Source organism: Caloenas nicobarica, chromosome 1, assembly GCF_036013445.1.
Source record: "Caloenas nicobarica isolate bCalNic1 chromosome 1, bCalNic1.hap1, whole genome shotgun sequence".
NCBI lineage: Eukaryota > Metazoa > Chordata > Aves > Columbiformes > Columbidae > Caloenas > Caloenas nicobarica.
In genome coordinates, this window is record NC_088245.1 from 211,665,442 (window position 1) to 211,682,932 (window position 17,491).

At 46.6% G+C, this 17,491-nt stretch overlaps 1 protein-coding gene across 1 annotated transcript; it reads right to left on the minus strand.

Annotated features, from left to right (window-relative positions):
• Positions 1-273: 273 nt before the first annotated feature.
• On the minus strand, positions 274-16,874 carry USP35 (ubiquitin specific peptidase 35). The gene is made up of 10 exons (XM_065652934.1): positions 16,193-16,874; positions 15,542-15,677; positions 10,734-10,863; positions 9,435-9,536; positions 5,766-5,924; positions 5,154-5,347; positions 4,939-5,032; positions 3,239-3,345; positions 1,443-2,658; positions 274-444 (listed from the first exon to the last, which is right to left on the minus strand). The coding sequence occupies exons 1-10, from the start codon at positions 16,872-16,874 to the stop codon at positions 274-276; spliced, it is 2,991 nt and encodes a 996-aa protein (XP_065509006.1).
• Positions 16,875-17,491: the final 617 nt, after the last annotated feature.

Below are 17,491 nucleotides of genomic sequence, written 5' to 3' on the forward strand. Positions count from 1 at the left end.
GAGACATGGCTGTGCTGAAGCAAAAGGGCACTTCTCCGAGCTGTCAGCAGCTGCTTCTCTCTGCATTAGCGTAATTACATTAAGGCGTGAAGAACAAGTGCATAGGAAGCGGTGGGACCCTCCAGGTGCCTCCATATCAGCCCCTGAGTCCTTTTCCATTGAAATGTTCCCCAAATCCTCCTCCAAGATGCTTGTTGTCATCAGGGTGAGGAAGAGGAGCCTCTGGCTTCAGGTTGGCCACATGGACATTGACTATCTGGTTTAACCCATTGGCTAGAAGACGAGTCCATGAAAGGAGCCGGATCCACCTCCGCCTGCTGCCGGGCTGCAGCCCCCTGATGAGTTGTCATCGTCCTTGTCCCTGTCAAAGTCTCTCCACCACAGCGGGGATTTCGGCAAGGTGGAAATGTAGGCGGCTCTGTTCCTCGCTTCCTTTTCCTGCTCCTGGGAGAAGGAAGGGGGAGAAATAACACAAAGATCTCTGCAGCTAAATGACCTGGGTGGGGGGGTGCTCCCACCTTCCCCGAGGAGCCAGGAGCCTGTTTGGTTGCTCCTGGGAGCCTCCTCCAAATTAAACCAGGGTGAGAAGGTCATGTGTTCATGTCTAGAGCTCGGTGGGAGGGATGCAGTATTTAAAAGGGGCCTATGGGAAAGATGGGGACAGACTTTTTAGTAGGGCCTGTTGTGATAACGCAAGGGGTGGTGGTTTTAAACTAAAAGAGAGGAGATTCAGGCCAGACAAGAGGAAGAAATTTTTTACAAGGGTAGTGAAATACTGTCCCAGGTTGGCCAGAGAGGTGGTGGATGAACCATCCCTGGAGACATCCCAGGCCAGGCTGGACGGGGCTCTGAGCAACCTGAGCTGGTGCAGATGTCCCTGCTCATGGCAGGGGTGGCACTGGATGAGCTTTGAAGGTCCCTTCCAAACCAAATTATTCTGTGATTTTATGATTCTATGATTGCATCTCTCCAGCAAGCAAAAAACAACCATTCTGTGTCACCTCTGGAAGAAGAGGGTCCCCTCAACTTCCCCTGGTGCTGCTTACATCCTATGGGACGCTGCTGTTTAGAAAGCATTGAACTCCACTAGTTGAATGAAATCTGTTCTAGTTTGTATTCCCATCTCGCCCATCTTTCCCAGGCACTCAGGAGAAAATTCCAGGCAGAGCTGCCATGGGCAGGCAACATCAAGTCAACCCCGAGCACAACCATGAGGTGTCCTGCACTAACCTCAATGCCCAGTTTCATCGGAAAACTGCAATCTCTTTATACCTGGCTGCTAAAAAGGAAAAGGGACTTGGTTTCAGGGAGCGGGTGGGTATCTGCACACGCCGATTTATCCACAGGACGTGACTCTGCTGCTGCCCGGGTGGGTGGGAACGTGGCCCGTGAGCCGGGCAGATGCAGGATCGCAACCTGCCGTGCACGGCAGCGGGAGTTACCTGCAAGTAGAGGATGTTATCTTTGGAAATGGCTTCCATCAAGTCCTTATGGAGGGCGGGTTCGCTGTGCAGGCGGCCGGCTTCGGCCAGAGCCTCGTGCAGCAGGCAGCCCTGCCTGCCCGGCCGCTGCCTGTAGAAGAGGACATAGGCAGTGTCCTTGGGGAAGAAAGAGGTGACGTTGCTGACTGATTCGAAGGAGGAGAAGGAAACCCTGGTGTCGTTGAAGAGGTACCATTGGATCTCAAAGTCCAGCTGCTTGTCGGAGGCTGGTTTCGGCGTCGCGTCCCGGGGCTGCCCATGGGGGACGGTGTCGGTGCACTCCCTGGAGTAGCAGTAGTAGTGGCCGCTCTCGGAGGAGATGCCTGAATGCACCACCACGCTGCAGAGATCGTACACAACAGACATGAAGCCACTTCCCGGGGCAGCCCTGTCCTTCCCACACCGGCAAACCTCCTCAGTTTCCTCTGGAGTGACAAGAACGGGCAGCTTGAGCACCACGGGGATGGAGACATTGTCCAAGATCTTCTTCCTCTTCATCGTCCGTGGGTCGAAGGAGAACCGCAGCAGCGTGAGGATGAGGTAGTGTGGACCCTCCGTCAGCTCCGCCACCTTCTCAGCATCCTGTAAGGACGCGCATTTCTCACAGTGGTATTTATTCTCTGCTGTCAGTCTCTCCGGGGATAGAAAATAGTTGATTAGATCTGGGACGGATCTGGAGTCCTTGGGAGCACATGCCTGCTCCCCGAAAGCCGAGAGAGGGTCTTTGGCTGTATCCACGCCAACGGCATCACCCCTTAAGGGATCTGCCGCTTCTCCTGGCTCCTGGAAGCCCAACGTTTCCACCAGCACTGGTGGGGCTGCAGGGTCTCCAGCCTTGGGAGCCTTCCTCTGGATCCAGGGAGAGCCTGTAAGCTGGCTTGGGTTTTCAGGAGGCTCAATAAGCCGCGGGCCGATTTCTTCCACCGGTAAAACAGATGTGCGCCCTCGCGTGTGCCTGTCTGGTGGAGGAAAAGCCAGGGACAGGTCTGTGAAGGCTTCTTCCCGAGAAGAGACATTCAGACACTTCAAGCAGCGGATCTTTGTCATCATTTTACCCCCAAACATCTTCTCGATCAATGTCTTGTTTAAGTAATGATGCTCTACTGCCTGAGACATCAAGCTGGATTCCTTGAGTTTCTGGTAGATCCTTTTTCCAGTTTTTTCTTCCTCATGTAATCTTTAGCAGGGGGAAAAAATGCTGTGTTATGCACTGATACAACACCAAGTGGTAGTTTCTGAAGTGGGGTTTCTGTTCTTCACTGCAAGGGGTTAATCTGGATTAACCTGCCTGTGCCCAGGGGCCTAGTGCTGCGGGAGGAAGGTGGGGAGGAGTTGGGCAGAATTTGCGAACCTGAGGTCTCCACGTGCCATTAATCCCCCACTTCTAGAGGGATCACTGGGACACCAGAGATTTGAGATTTCTAGGTAAGAGAGAGGCAACAGTCAGCATTTTACAGAGGAGGCCAAGTGGCTTGTCAGGCCAGCCTCTAAACTTGGTACAATTCCCTTTGCCTTCAGCGTAAAGGCAGAAATTTTGAAGCTGAACTAAGTTCTGACCTCACCCCTACACCAGCCCAAATGGAGTTTTATCAAGGAGCCCTAGACCAGTCTCACCATCTTTCACCCCAAACCTCAACTCTCCCAGCTCCTCCAGGTCTCAGCCACTTGCCCCGTTTGCACATGCAGTGCTAAGTATTAAGTCGGGTCTGGGGATGTCGTTGTCACCAGGATCCGAAATCACAGTGTTTGCCACATACCGGTCCAGCAAGTACTTGAGATACTCTGAGCAGTCCTGCTGAGCACCGGGGGTGAACCAGGGTGGCCAGGAGGCAGCGAGGAAGCTCTCGGGGGAGATGGCAGGTCGCTGGCAGCAACACAGAAGAAGGAGAAGTGGTTTTAACCCTGGGGGGATCTGGTTTTCATTTCACATAGGAGGATGGAGAGGGAAGAGGAGAGTCTTTCTGGCTGCTCCACTGGGAGCAAGGTGTGCTTGTGTGCCTGATAACATCCGCTTTTCTTCCCCTACAAGGGCTAATCGCAGTGCACGGGAATATTATCTTGGTTTGCTGCAAGCCAGGATTGTGAGGATGAATTTCAGCCATTATTTTACATATGCTTCTATAAAATATCACATATTAATTCTTCCTTCCTGACCCAGAGACTTCTGCTTAATTCAGCCTGAATTTAATTTGATGCTCCATTTAATCTGATCAGGATCTCTCTCACTAAATCCCTTCTTAAAAAAAAAAAGAAAGGGCAAAGAATCAACTAAACTCTAAACTTCCACCTGTCATTCTGATCACTGCAAGCAGGTAATATGCCTTACCTGATAAAGTAATCACTGCCATTAGGAAACTACCGTCTAGTCAACATGCAAAAAGACCCATCTTCAGCAAGGAAGTGATTTTAACAACAGCCTGATGGAGAAAAATAACTAGAAGGCTATTAGGAAACTATTAACCATAAAGCACTCAACAAGCAAATATTCTTCTGTGTTTGCTCATCAGAGAAGCAGACACCCTAAACTGCCATCAAAAACTAGACTCTTCTATGACCAAATATTAAATTTAACAGGTTGTCTATATTTTTTCCCAAAAACTCAGGTTAGATTAATGGTTGGACTGGATCATCTTGAGGGTCTCTTCCAACAAAAATGATTCTATGATTCTATGATAATACCACAATGCAACAAGCCAGCTCTGCCAGTCAAGACTTGGAAAATGAAGGATCCCAGATGTCTGGTTTCACTGCAAGGGAAAATTCACTGGACTTCCAAAATCATGTCTTTCTAGAGACAACAGGATATATTTTCAAGAGAGGAGATAGATATGACCTAGTAGTATCTCCGGGAGTCACTCATATAAAATTTCGTGTTTGTCAAGAAAGCATTCATAATTAATTTGTTTAAAGATGCTATTTTTATTTTACTTCCCCTCACATACAGAGTATTCAAAGCACCTGGAATCTGTGGGGGTTTTTTATTATTATTTTTCTCGTAACAAAACCACTTTTAGGGCAATATTAACAGATTGCTTGTGTTTTGCTGTGAAGCAAGGGGACTGGCGAGCTGCTCCAGTCTTCTTCCTTGCTGCATAGCAAGAAACAAAAACTTCTGCTTTATACCAACAAGCTTTTCAGCTGGCCACATATGTAAACTATTACCAAATGGACCTCATTGTCAAAATTATTAGTTATTATCTCAGTCCAACCTGGGAATACCAGAGGCTGAAGACAGGCAGTCTGGTGCGAACACAGCTTGCTTTCATGGGTGATAGGAGCTTGCCTCCTCCACCCCCAAAATTAGCCTTTTCCATATAAACAAAATTTGTCCCGTTATAAAAACCCACCAAGATCCACAGCTCCTTATCAGCACGTTGGAGTCGGCAGGAAGCAACTTGGAGACGAGCCTTTCCGCAGCCGACAGTCCAAACAAATAACTAGAACATGAAATAATTACCTGACTGTGCTCCAAAAACGCAAAGAGCCACTGGAGCTTTGTCATCAGGGGCTGGGAGTTGCCCTCGGTTAAATTCAACACCGAATGCCGAAAGCTGCAAAAGAAAAGCAGGGATGCAAACCGTAAGATGGAAAATCAGCACAGGACACACAACACCAGTGTGATGAGCGACCCCTGGAGCAGTCTTGAGTGGGGTCAAGGGAGCAAAAACTCACTCTGAAGCCATGAAAAGAGACTGTATGATGCTGTTCATGTAGCAGGTGTTCCCCAAGTTAATTAACCCGATCTTTCCTGTCTCTGATTTGGACACCAGGCGTGGGTAGAAGCAGGCCAGCTCGTTCTTCTGGGAGGTCCATGCATTTTGTCCCAAGAGATGTTTAATCCGGTCTTCGTTTGGAATAGGAAGAGCCTTGGAAAGAGAGAACTGTGTTATGAATTATCTTTCCATGTGAAGAATTAGTAATGGGCAACTGCACGATTCCTCTGCTAGAGGTGTTCAGGCAACTCATGAACATGCATACACGGAAATAAGTGTTTAGCTACTTAGTATTAGTCCTTTAGAGATATTCAAGATTAAAATTATAGCTAAAACCCATAGGCATGGTCAGGACTTCTGCAGGCTCACCATAAGAGAAGTATCTTCCCTCAACTTGTCTACATGGGGCTCAAACTCAGAATTGTAAATCCTTTCTTCTACCAGAATTTGAGGTGTTGACGTTAGGACATCCCTACCAGTAGGACAGTTCCTCTGCGCTAGGCTGCAAACTAAGATGCTGTTTCAATATCAAAAAAAATAAAGAAAAATGGCCAAGAGGTGCGTGTCTTACTTTAACTGCTTCCAGGACTGGTTCGTAAAGATCTGGAAACCCCGAGAAGCGGAAGAACATGCAGTGGATGAGCTCAGCCAGCTGCTCCAGGGAGCTGGTGGCAGAATTGGAGTCCTCCTTCTTCAGAGAGGCCACCAGCCTGGGGATGTGAGGGAGCAGCTGGAAAAGGAAAATTCACTGCTTCAAGAATGGCTCCAAATTATGTGCAGAGCTTTAACACACATGCTTGGGAATAAAAATCACCCACCCCAGACAGAAAGGACAGTCAACAGGAGTTGACTTCAGTCCTATTCTGGACTTCATCCTTCACCCTATGAACTCAACATCAACTGTTCTGTTGACTTTAGCAGTACAAATGGAACAGACGTTAGAGGATTTCATGTTGCGTGGCACCTGCAGGTTTGCACGGCTGCTTTGCTGTGTTGCAATCCCCACGCTTTGTGTAGCTCAGTCTCTACTAAATCGCACATCTACGGTGGAAAGGGACGTTACATGCTGACTGCCAAGTGCAGGGATTCAAACCTATAAGACAGATTAATTAGCCTATGAGGAGTGTTGCCTGGTGTGCTGTATTTTATTTTGTACTGCATAAACTAAACTGGAATTGGTACAGTCAGATGGGTGGTGACAGGCCTGTGAGCAGCACACTTGTTATTTTGCTTTCGTCTAGAAAATTTCAAAACGAACAAGCAGACACAAACACGAATGATACATTGCTCACAGGCACCCTCTGCTGACCCTGCAGCTGCACAGAGAATTCAAAACTTATTGCCAGCCCTGCAGATGTGCTAGAGTGACCCTGGGTACTTACACAATCTTTTTCATATTTACATTTTATGTGATTTTTACCCCAGAACAATCCTGGAGTAAAGTCTCAGGAATCCCAGTCTGGCCACTGCCTGGTCCTCCCTTCCTCTTCCTCTCTTCTTTCTCACTCTCTTTCATTCTCCTCAAAATGCTGGAGGTTTTAACTATTTCCTTTCCAATGGGAAAGTTTTGTTGGGGAAGTAAATCAATCCCAGTACCATTTTATACATCAATATTTTGCCAAGCTGTGATGGGAACGACGCTCAAAACCCTTCCAAAGTGCCAGGACAAGCACAAAAAGATAAGAAGAAAGACAGATTTGTGTCCTGTTTTTTAAAAAAATAGGGGGGGAAATTTATGCTCACTGGGCTGCAAATGAAAACTTCAAGCCAAGAGCAAACGAAAGCTTTTGGAGTGTTTCAAAATTTGGACGCTCAACCGAAGACAATCCATTGGAATGACCCTATTTTTAGAAACCGAAGAGTTTCTCAAGAAATTCAGGCTCATTTAAAATGTGTCTCCAGCTGAGGAATGAAAAAACATCAGTTGAAAATGTTGGCTAGCTTTGCTTTTTTCCAGCCTTATCTGTTTATTCTGTGAGCTTTAGGTGAAAAGCCAAATGTAAGGGCTTTAACAAAAAGCATAAAATCAAACATTAATAGGAGTAATTTCCATTACTGCTTTTATCTGTTCCATCACTACAAGCATGCCTTTGCCTTCAGCCTTGTTTTTTAATTACAGCATTCCAGGGGCAACAGCAGCGAGAAGCAGAGCCGTGCCTTGGTGTCAACAGCAATATTAAATATAAAATATCACTGTGGAAATGAAAAGAGGAGATTAAAATGCTGCTAAAAGTGGGGTTTGCTTTTAACAGTGGAGAATTCATGAAGTGGAAGCATTCTGATCCAGTCTGCAAGTCTTGGAGCATTGTGTCCAGCTCTGGGTCCTCAGCACAGGACACACATGGAGCTGCTGGAGAGGGGCCAGAGGAGCCCCAGAAATGATGCGAGGCTGGAACAGCTCTGCTGGGAGGACAGGCTGAGAGAGCTGGGGTGTTCAGTTGCAGAAGAGAAGCTCCAGGGAGACCTTAGCATGGCCTTTCTGGACTTACAAGGGGCCGATAAGACAGATAGGGACAGACTTTTGAGCAGGGCCTGTTGTGATAGGACAAGCTGCGACGGTTTTAAAATAAAGAAGGGGAGATTCGGGCCAGACATGAGGAAGAAATTTTTTCCACTGAGGGTGGCGAGAGCCTGTCCCAGGTTGTCCAGAGAGGTGGTGGATGAACCATCCCTGGAGACATCCCAGGCCAGGCTGGACGGGGCTCTGAGCAACCTGAGCTGGTGCAGATGTCCCTGCTCATGGCAGGGGAGGCACTGGATGAGCTTTGAAGGTTCTTTCCAACCCAAACTATTCTGCGATTCTACTGTGAAAGGTGACCCATCACTTCAAGAAATGGTAATGGGTGTCACACATTGGTGACAATTTAAAGTCACGTGTGGGATGGGGCCCACGGAGTCCAACAGTCAGGCACCTGCAAGGGCTGTTTAAGAATATATTGCCTGTTTTCCAATGCCTGAACCCTTAGAGATACTCTCAATGCCAAGGCTTCACGTAACACACCCGAAAGCCAGTGTGACAACATCTACCACACCTCAGCTGAAAGGATGAGAACAAATATGGGGCCATATCTTCTAACCTGTCCAGGAAACAACATCCTAAGCCAACCTGGGTCAGTACCGCCCCGCTCACCATCCTGCTCCTGGCCACCCCTCTAGCTCTTCCCTCTCTCCAGGCAATTGCAATAGGACAAGTTTGTGGTTGGCCCAGACCAAGACCAAGCTGGGCAGTCATAGAATCACAGAATAGTTTGGTTTGGAAGGGACCTTCACAGCTCCCCCAGTGCCCCCCCTGCCATGAGCAGGGACATCTGCACCAGCTCAGGTTGCTCAGAGCCCCGTCCAGCCTGGCCTGGGATGTCTCCAGGGATGGTTCATCCACCACCTCTCTGGGCAACTGACCATCAGGATTTTCTGCTAGGTCAGGTTTACCTGGGCTCCTTTTACAGCACAGTTCAGCACACAACCATACGAATGGCTCAGCACAAGGAAGAATGATTGGGAGAAGCAAGTGGTCTAAGTGCAAGAGCAAGGGAAGAGGGGAAACTCCTCTTCCACCTGCAGGGCTGGAAAATGTCAGGTTAAAACTTCTGCAAGAGCACTACAGCCACTGCTGCTGAGACCCTCAGTGTGGCTTGACAAGCCATCTAATATATCTGCATTAAAAGCATCCTCCACTGGTGGGCTATGAAGCTGAGAGAAGACCATGGAGATGCATTTGTCCATAGAGATCACTCCTCCAGCTGGTACAGCACCACAGAAGAAAAGTGGAGCATGCACACATTACACACATTTCAAATACAAAAGGCCCAAGCCCCAATCAGCTTTGTAGTGATTTATCCCTGGAGATGACCCATGCAGCTGGTGAGTCTCAAGAGAAAAGGGAAGAACCATCAGAGGAGAAAGCAAAGCCTCATTTCTCCTCTGCACCTCACTCTCTGACATAGGGTGGTTGCTCTGCCTGCGGCAACCAACCCCTTTTAGACTAAAGACTTGCCTCCACATCTCAGGACTGGCTCCATGGTGCCTAAAAAGCTGCTTGGGCTGCAGGAGAAGCTACCAGAGCCTACCTGCACCTTCCAGGACAGGCTACAAGTGGATGGACAGGGTTGGATTTACATGACTCGGTGAAATCAAGCAGATGAGGGAAATATTCCCCGATATCTCGGCACCTTAGGATCCCTCCCACCCGTGTTGCCCCACGGCACGGTTACACTCATCCAAGCGCTGGACGCAGCCTTACCAAGTGAAACGCCTCGTGGGAGTGCTGGAAGCTGAGCAGCATGTACTGCAGGACGGACAAAGCCCCCTCTCTCACGATGGGGTACAGCAACTTGGAGAAGACCTGGTGCGGGAGAAGAAAAGTCAATGAGAAGGCAGGAGGGCACTGCAACACGCAGGAGAAGCCTGCAGCCAGGCCTCCAGAGTCATCTCCTGTCCAGAGCATGGTCTCAGGGCATCCTAAAAATACCGTGTGGGTTATCCCCCCTCTTTCAGGCTTGTGCAATGCCTGGCACAGCGAGGTGCAGACCTCTGTAACACCGCTGCATCTCCATACCTCCTGATGGACGAGGCCGTGCAAGCACAGAGGGATGCTAGATTTTCTATAATGTGCCTTTTCGGTTTTATCATGATATTTGGAACTTTATCACTAATCTTCAGGTAACGAGATAGAAAGCAAAGGCTTTTTCCAAAGGCTAAGTGATGATATTTATCCTACTTTATAGAAAAGAGAGTAAGTTGACAATGTCCTCTACCCCTTTCCAATCATACTTCTGAGAGTTTCCAAAAATCTCATGTTATTTTAAAGGCTGTGTCCCTTTCCTATGCATTAACAATGAAAGGAAAGATAAAGAAAAGCCAGAGACGCTTGGCTACTCTCCCACTGCTCATTGCACGTAGGGGATCACAGGGACATATGAAGTTATTGATAGTGTTCCAATACTGATAATTATGGTCTTGATAACTTCTATGGTGACTTCCACTGGAGGTTCAGCCAGCTGTTATCCCCATTATACAGAGGAGGGAACAGCAGGACCAGCGCATGGAAGATGTTTTTGAAGTGGTGACCAATTTCAGCCAATTAATCTGCTCACTGGTATGTGTTAGGCCTGTGCCAACCAGCACTGATCCAGGCACAGCTGAAGAAGAGCGTGCCACGTTCCCAAAGGCAGGTTTTGAAAGTGCTCCATAATTTGGGAAGGAAAGTGGTTGATTGGCTTGAAAATCCTTGGCTTCTTTAATTTCATAACCTTTAAGACATCGGTACCTCTGCATACCAGGACCTAAATAACTCCAGATTGTTCTGGAGAACATCAGTCCTGCAAAAATAGTATCAGCCCACCACCCCATACACAGCAATGCAGCGTTTGCAGAAGATGCAGGGGACACAATGGTCCCTTCAAAACCCCTTGGGACAGCACACTCTTTTCTATACACCTCAAGTCACATCTCGTCCTCATTCAGTTGAAAAGCAAGAAGATAATCTCAGGTGCAAGGCGAAGTCTGTTGTTCACGTTCATGTTTAAAAGAGCCCACTGACCTTTTCAATTTTGGAAAGAGTAACTTCAATCAGGATGCTGAACTTTTTCACTGCGGCCAAACCCTTCAGCAGAGCAATGATCCACTTGTCTATGTTCTTTCCCAGGGGCCAGGATACCCAGTCAATCATCCTGAAATTAAATACAGACTCTTAAAGTAAATTTAATGCACATACTGTGAAAGCGAAGTTCTGCTATGGGTCAAACCTCCTCCAAATTAATGTCTCTTCAGGGGGATGACCAAGTAAGACATGGGCTTTTCATAAGGCATTTCACGTGTTATTCAAAGCACAACAGAGCCTGAAGTGAAATTACCTCAATTTCATCATCACGCTGTGGTTCATCAGAGGACCAGACCTAAGTCCATGGAAGAAAGTGGGGATTTCTTCCCCTAAATTCAGTCGACTTGAGTTCCAGTTTTTCACACTGGTACAGTGCTCTATATACCACTGTGTGAGGTGTTGATTGAGGTCTCTGCATTGTTGCCATTAGAAAACATGTGATACTGGTGTGATCTCTGTATTGTTACTGGTAAGGAAGAAACACTCGGATTCAGATCTTTTAGTTCTGTGTGGGAAACAGTGATTTCCAGAAACATATTAAAAAAAAATACTGGTAACCCTAATAGAATCTGCCTATTCCTGATTACAGCTAACAAATTTCATCTATAGCCACTGCACCAACATGTTGTCATGTTTCTGCAAGTAAAATGTACTTCACAGAAGTCACTCATTAAAAAAAAAAATAAAATAACCACAGACTAAGTGATGACACATTGCTTCAGTTTAAATTTAACGCTAAACAAAAATGAGGAGTAACCAAAGCTTGGGATCTCCAAGGGTCAAACTTTACTAACCATTTCAGTACCTTTGATTTGAAGATATTCCAAATCTTCAGTCTCCCACCTCAGTCCAGCTATCTTACCCAACCAGCCCATTTTGTTTATCAGCTTGTATCTCATACAAGATGTATGAAGGGACAAAGATAACTAATGAGTGCAAGGCAAAGAGCAAAAGGAATAACTGAAGTCTACAAGGAACTGGAAAAATCAAAGGCTAGCCAGTAAAAAAGCTTGAAGAGCAGAATATGTTGGAATGTTGAGAAATACCAAAAGTCAAGCCAAGTTGGATAATTAAGCAAATACCAGAAAAGATTCTGCAGACATTCGCACCAGAGGAGAATAAGGAAAGCGATGTAATCACTGTATACAAAGGATGTGATGGTGATTAAAGATACGATACAGCCTCTAAATGTGACTTCCAAACTAAATACATCCTCTGCCTCCATTTTCAGCAAGAGGAAGGAATTGATCAGGGTGACAAAGAGGAGGCAGATAAAAGATTTGAGAATGGAAACAAGAGCGATGACAGCTGATATGAAAATGAAATATGAAGAGCTCGTGAACTCCAAACAAGGGGAGCAGGTGATTTCCATCACATAACATTCAACTCTGGTAAGTTTTAACAACTCTATTAACTTTGGCATGGTGCTTTATGTAGGAAGAATAGGAAGACAGTTCCTATAATGAATACAGGCAATGAGGGGGTGACTGGGAAGAAGTGACATCGTGACATAGGGGATTACCGTGGGTGCCAAAGTTGGGTTTGTGAGGATACATAAATTTATAGTCAAAGGAAAGAAGTAGATCCTATCTGACAGGCAATCTGAAAGGAGGTTGCAAGCAACAGTCTTAAGGATCTCATCATGTTAGCACAAACATCCTGAACATGGCTGTGAAATTTGTGATGATGCAAATCTGAGAGGCATCATCAACACAAGAGGAGGATCAAGGTATCACAAGAAAGACCCTGAGGATTAGAAATGTAGAACTGGGAGGAAATGTGTTGATTGAAAATGCATGCAAGGCACAAGAAATGGATGCTACGTGACGGTAACTTGTCTGCTTGAAGACGAACAGCCAGAGAGCAGGTGACTACGAGTTCCCAGTGTAACAGTAACCATCGGAAAAGACCAGCACAATGCTATGGTACAGAATAAAAGGTGCTTTCTATGGCAAAACAATGATCTCTCAAGCAGTTGTCTAAGGCCATGATGGGCCGCACCTTTTCATGAATGTTCCACTACACTCCTCAAAGCAGGAATTCCTTTGCTCCCACTGCTCTTCTTTCATAGCCGTTCCACTGGTGGGTTGCTTTAATGGTTCAGATCTCTCTTCTAATAGCCAGCATAGAATCACAGAGTCATAGAATCATTTTGATTAGAAAAGATCCTTAAGATCATCAAGTCCAACCATTAATCCAACACTGGCACTAACCCATGTCCCTAAGAACCTCATCTACATGTCTGTTCAACCCCTCCAAGGATGGTGACTCCACCACTGCCCTGGGCATATATATATTTCTGGCTGTCTTATAGTTTATTTGATCTTATGCCAACATAAACAGCTGAAATAGCTCTTTTCCCTTCCCGTTGTTTATTCCTTCAATGTATGCAGGCAAAGCCGTCCCTTCCCATCTCTGCTTTCCTGTGGCTGGGCTAAACAAGCTAGGTTATTTTAAGATTTCTTGCAGGAAATGTTCATTTCCCTGACCACCTTAACAGGCTTTTTCAACACCTGCTCCCACTGCAGTTCTTTGGTCTTTTTTCCAAAAGAGACAAAGGTCAATTTTCCAAAGGAGCCATTGATTTGATATGCTAAACTTCAAAAAGTTCAGATCGTGTTTTCCAGAGATAGCAAGTGCCTGCATTGCTGTGAGACAGCAGACACTTTCTTCATGTGAACCTGGGCTCTTTGAAACAGATACACCCCCAGGAAAAAGGAAAAAAAAAAAACAAAAAAACCCAGTGACTGCTTCTGAAATCACAGACGCACATTAATAGAGTTTGTCTGAAAAGAGACGAACTGTAAAAGAAACTCTAAAAGAGCTTGTTGTGTACACTTATACCACCAGGTGCCAGGCTCGCTTTTTTTTTTTAACTGTTTGTTCTTTAAACGCTTGATCAGAAGCTCCACTCCACATCCAATTTATTCCCCTGCTGCTAACCCCTAAGCCCAGACTTTGGAGGAAGGGACTTCTGCATGCAACCAGTTTGTCAGGGATCCTAAGCTGAAAGATCCTTTCAACTCACACGTATTTCTTTGATTTTCCAGGCATGGAGCATACATTCACCAAAAGGCCAATGGTTGTTGCAGTTTTGTGGGGCACCATCTGCTGTAAACTCCACCAAAACTTCTGCATTTCTCCTCAGTGACCTTAATTACATTTTGCAGGCTCTGCTTAATGTTTTGCTAATTCTGAGTAATCATTTACTCATCCTTCTGCTCAACAAAGAATGTTTTAAGGAATGAAGCAATTGGTTTTGCAACCTTCATATTAAACACTGGTGCTCTTAGAGGATTTATCACCTGGAGCTGGCAGCAGCGGGTTCCCAGAAGGAGAAAAAGATGGAGAAGACAGTTAAGAACTGAGCTGATAACTTAATCTTTTGCCTTGGGTTGCTCCGGACCATGACCTTCCCCAGCAAGTCAAAAGGAAGCAATCCCTTTCTGCATACATAAAGTTCCCATCAGGAATCAGCCTGGAGAAGAGAAGCTGAGAGGGGATCTCACCAATGTTTATAAATATCTCCAGGGTGGGTGTCAGAGGATGGACCAGACTCTGTCCAGCGGTGCCCAACGACAGGATGAGGGGCAACGGGCACAGACTGAAACACAGGAGGTTCCATCTGAATATGAGGAGAAACTTCTTTCCTTTGAGGTGCCAGAGCCCTGGAACAGGCTGCCCAGGGAGGTTGTGGAGTCTCCTTCTCTGGAGACATTCAAACCCGCCTGGACACATTCCTGTGTGATCTGCTCTGGTGACCCTGCTTTAGCAGGTGGGTTGGTCTGGATGATCTCCAGAGGTCCCTTCCAACCCCAACCAGTCTGGGGTTCTGTGCATAATGTGTGTTTCTGTCATATAACCTCATTAGGAGGGGACAAAAATCCAATACTAAAAGAGATAACCAGTTGTCTCCAGGCATATCAAGTCACAGCCACTCCATTGGGTTAAGTATGTGTCCTACTACATGTGAATGTCACCTGTTTAAATGGAAACCTCTAAGGTGAGAGTGGATTGAAGACACTCCTGAGCAAGTTGGGAGGAAGGCACTGGAGTGTAGAGGAGCTGTAGGACATGGACACAAGTGTCCAAGGAAGATCTGGTGATGCCAAAGAGGACTCTGGTCTGAAAAGACCAGGTCTAGCATATCAGGGAGTATCAACCACTACTCTTCACCATGCGTTGGCATCTCCATTGACTCTGCCTGCACAGAGAGGAGGGATAAACATTGTATGGGACCAACATCCAGACCAGCAGCATCGCGTTCATCTGACAAAATAGAGATGCGTTCATTGAAACAGCAGGGCATACCTCCCTCTCCAAGATTTTTAGCTGTGACTGATGACTTAGGATGATGTCCTTATGAAGGGAGACAGCGAACAACATGAAATTCTGTAAAGATGACTTTTTTGTGAAGAAAATGTGCCTAGCAGCTTCTGAAAAACACCCCATAACTCTTCAAGATATCTTATGTTGAGCATCCATAACACTATTTATTTCTAAGAAAAAATACATCAACCAAATAGTAATATTATTATTATTATATAAATAAAAGGTCTTTATTCTATTCTCTAGGCCCTCAGGGATGGAAGGAAGGATCCACAAATTCCCTTTTTCCCCACACATTCCTCACTAGAGAGCACCAGCCATACTGGTTGAGGTAAAACCACACAAAGGGACTGAGTGCAGCTTTGAGAAGGGTTTTTCTCTGAACTGAGAATGATGTTCACTAATGCAGCTTCTCCTACCTGCCCATGGCAGTCATCATTTGCACATCAGTGATGCTGTCGTCGTTGGTTAGGTTTCTTATGACGCCGTCCATGAGCTCCAGAGGGACAAACTGGACCACACTGGCCAAGGCATTGGATGGTGCTTCCTGTTCCTCTGCAAGACATGGAAGAACACCAGCAATGAAGACTTTAGTTGCCATGAAAACCAGGCACATGAGGGCATTTCTTGTCTCTAAAAGCCAAATAATTTCTGCCTACATAAGTGGAGCAGATAGTCAGCTGCTGTAAATCATAGAATCATAGAACAGTTTGGGTTGGAAGGGACCTTCAAAGCTCATCCAGTCCAAACTCTGCCATGAGCAGGGACATCTGCACCAGCTCAGGTTGCTCAGAGCCCCGTCCAGCCTGGCCTGGGATGTCTCCAGGGATGGTTCATCCACCACCTCTCTGGACAACCTGGGACAGGCTCTCGTCACCCTCATTGTAAAAAATTTCTTCCTCATGTCTGGCCTGAATTTCCCCTCCTTTGGTTTAAAACCATCACCCCTTGTCCTGTTGTAACAAGCCCTGCTAAAAACTCTGTCCCCATCTTTCTTGTAAAGAACCCCATGAAATTTGACTTCATCAGAGCTAATATTTACATTCCCAGGCTTTTTTTCTTTTAATTACCTGTTGAAGAAATGATAGTGAACAGTTCCTTCAGAGAGGGCAGGATGGCTGAGGTCTGAGTCCTCCAGATCCTCTGCAGCAGACCGCTCACTTTGTTCACCTGCTCCAAAAACTCCATGATGGCCTCTTCCCCCTCGGAGACGCACTGGAACTGCCCGATGCACCGGATCAGCTGCTGACAAAACAAGACCTGGTGTTTACCCGTGGGGATGCACTGAGGGTGCTGGGTTAAGAGCTTGCTGATCTTCGCGCACTGCTTGGGGCTGGGCCTCTCACAGACTTTCCGGAGAACCTCAATCCTCAATAAGCTGAAGATGCTGTTTGCTGATGGGCTTTCCAAGACGAACTGCAGTCCTAACTGGATGTAATCAAGTACATAATGGCTTCTCTTCCCCAAAGGTCCATAGCCTTCCTGGAGGAGACTCAGCAGGAAGCGGACGTTGAAGAACTCCTCAAATTCCTCTGGGTGATAGTGGCCATAGACCTCCAAAACCTCTTTCCCGATCTCTCTTTTATACTTGGTGTCCCCTGTGAGATAAAGCTTGGTAGACAGCTCCAGCATGGACCAGCATTGCTCACTGTCCATGGGCTGCTTTGCTGCCTCGATGACACGCCTCACAAGCCCTTGCTTCACATTGTTGGGGTATGAGGACATCACCACAGCTTCCAGTATCTTATCCATCTCTGCTCCCAGCTGCTGAAAGAGAGGAACAGAGCAGCAGATTAGTTCAGGCAGGGCCTGCTGAGCTTTCAAGCGCAGGTTGGCAAGGGAGGTCAAAGAAGGAGAGCTTGAGACCTGTCTGGGACCACTACGAAGATAATTCTTGTGCCCTTTTCATGGTGGCATTCAGAAACGTTTCCACTCTGGTGATGTTTTACTGAGACTAAAGCCCCCATGAATACAGAAAAATACAGAACTTCTTCAGACTAAATACACATTTGAGCATTTTTGTCTTGTAAACATCCAAGTACAACCTTACACTTGACCCTGGGGATGGATGATCTCCCTCTCCTCAATGGGTTCAGCAACTCAAGTTGGTGCCCCAGGTTCCACAAAATCCAATCCCCCCTGGAGACATCCTGCCACAGACCCACAGAGGGGCTGAGCAGGGAATTAGAGGAGCCAAGTTCTTCCACTGGTGTCTGCTGGCTCAAGTGTCCTCAAGAGGCAAAGATGCTCCTGATGGTTGTCTTCAAAGTCAGGGAAGGAAAGAAAAGCCCTGGGAAGCAGAGAGGGGATTGCAGCCTCTCTGTGCAATATCAGAGGTGAACATTTGACGTGTACGCTGTGCTACCAGC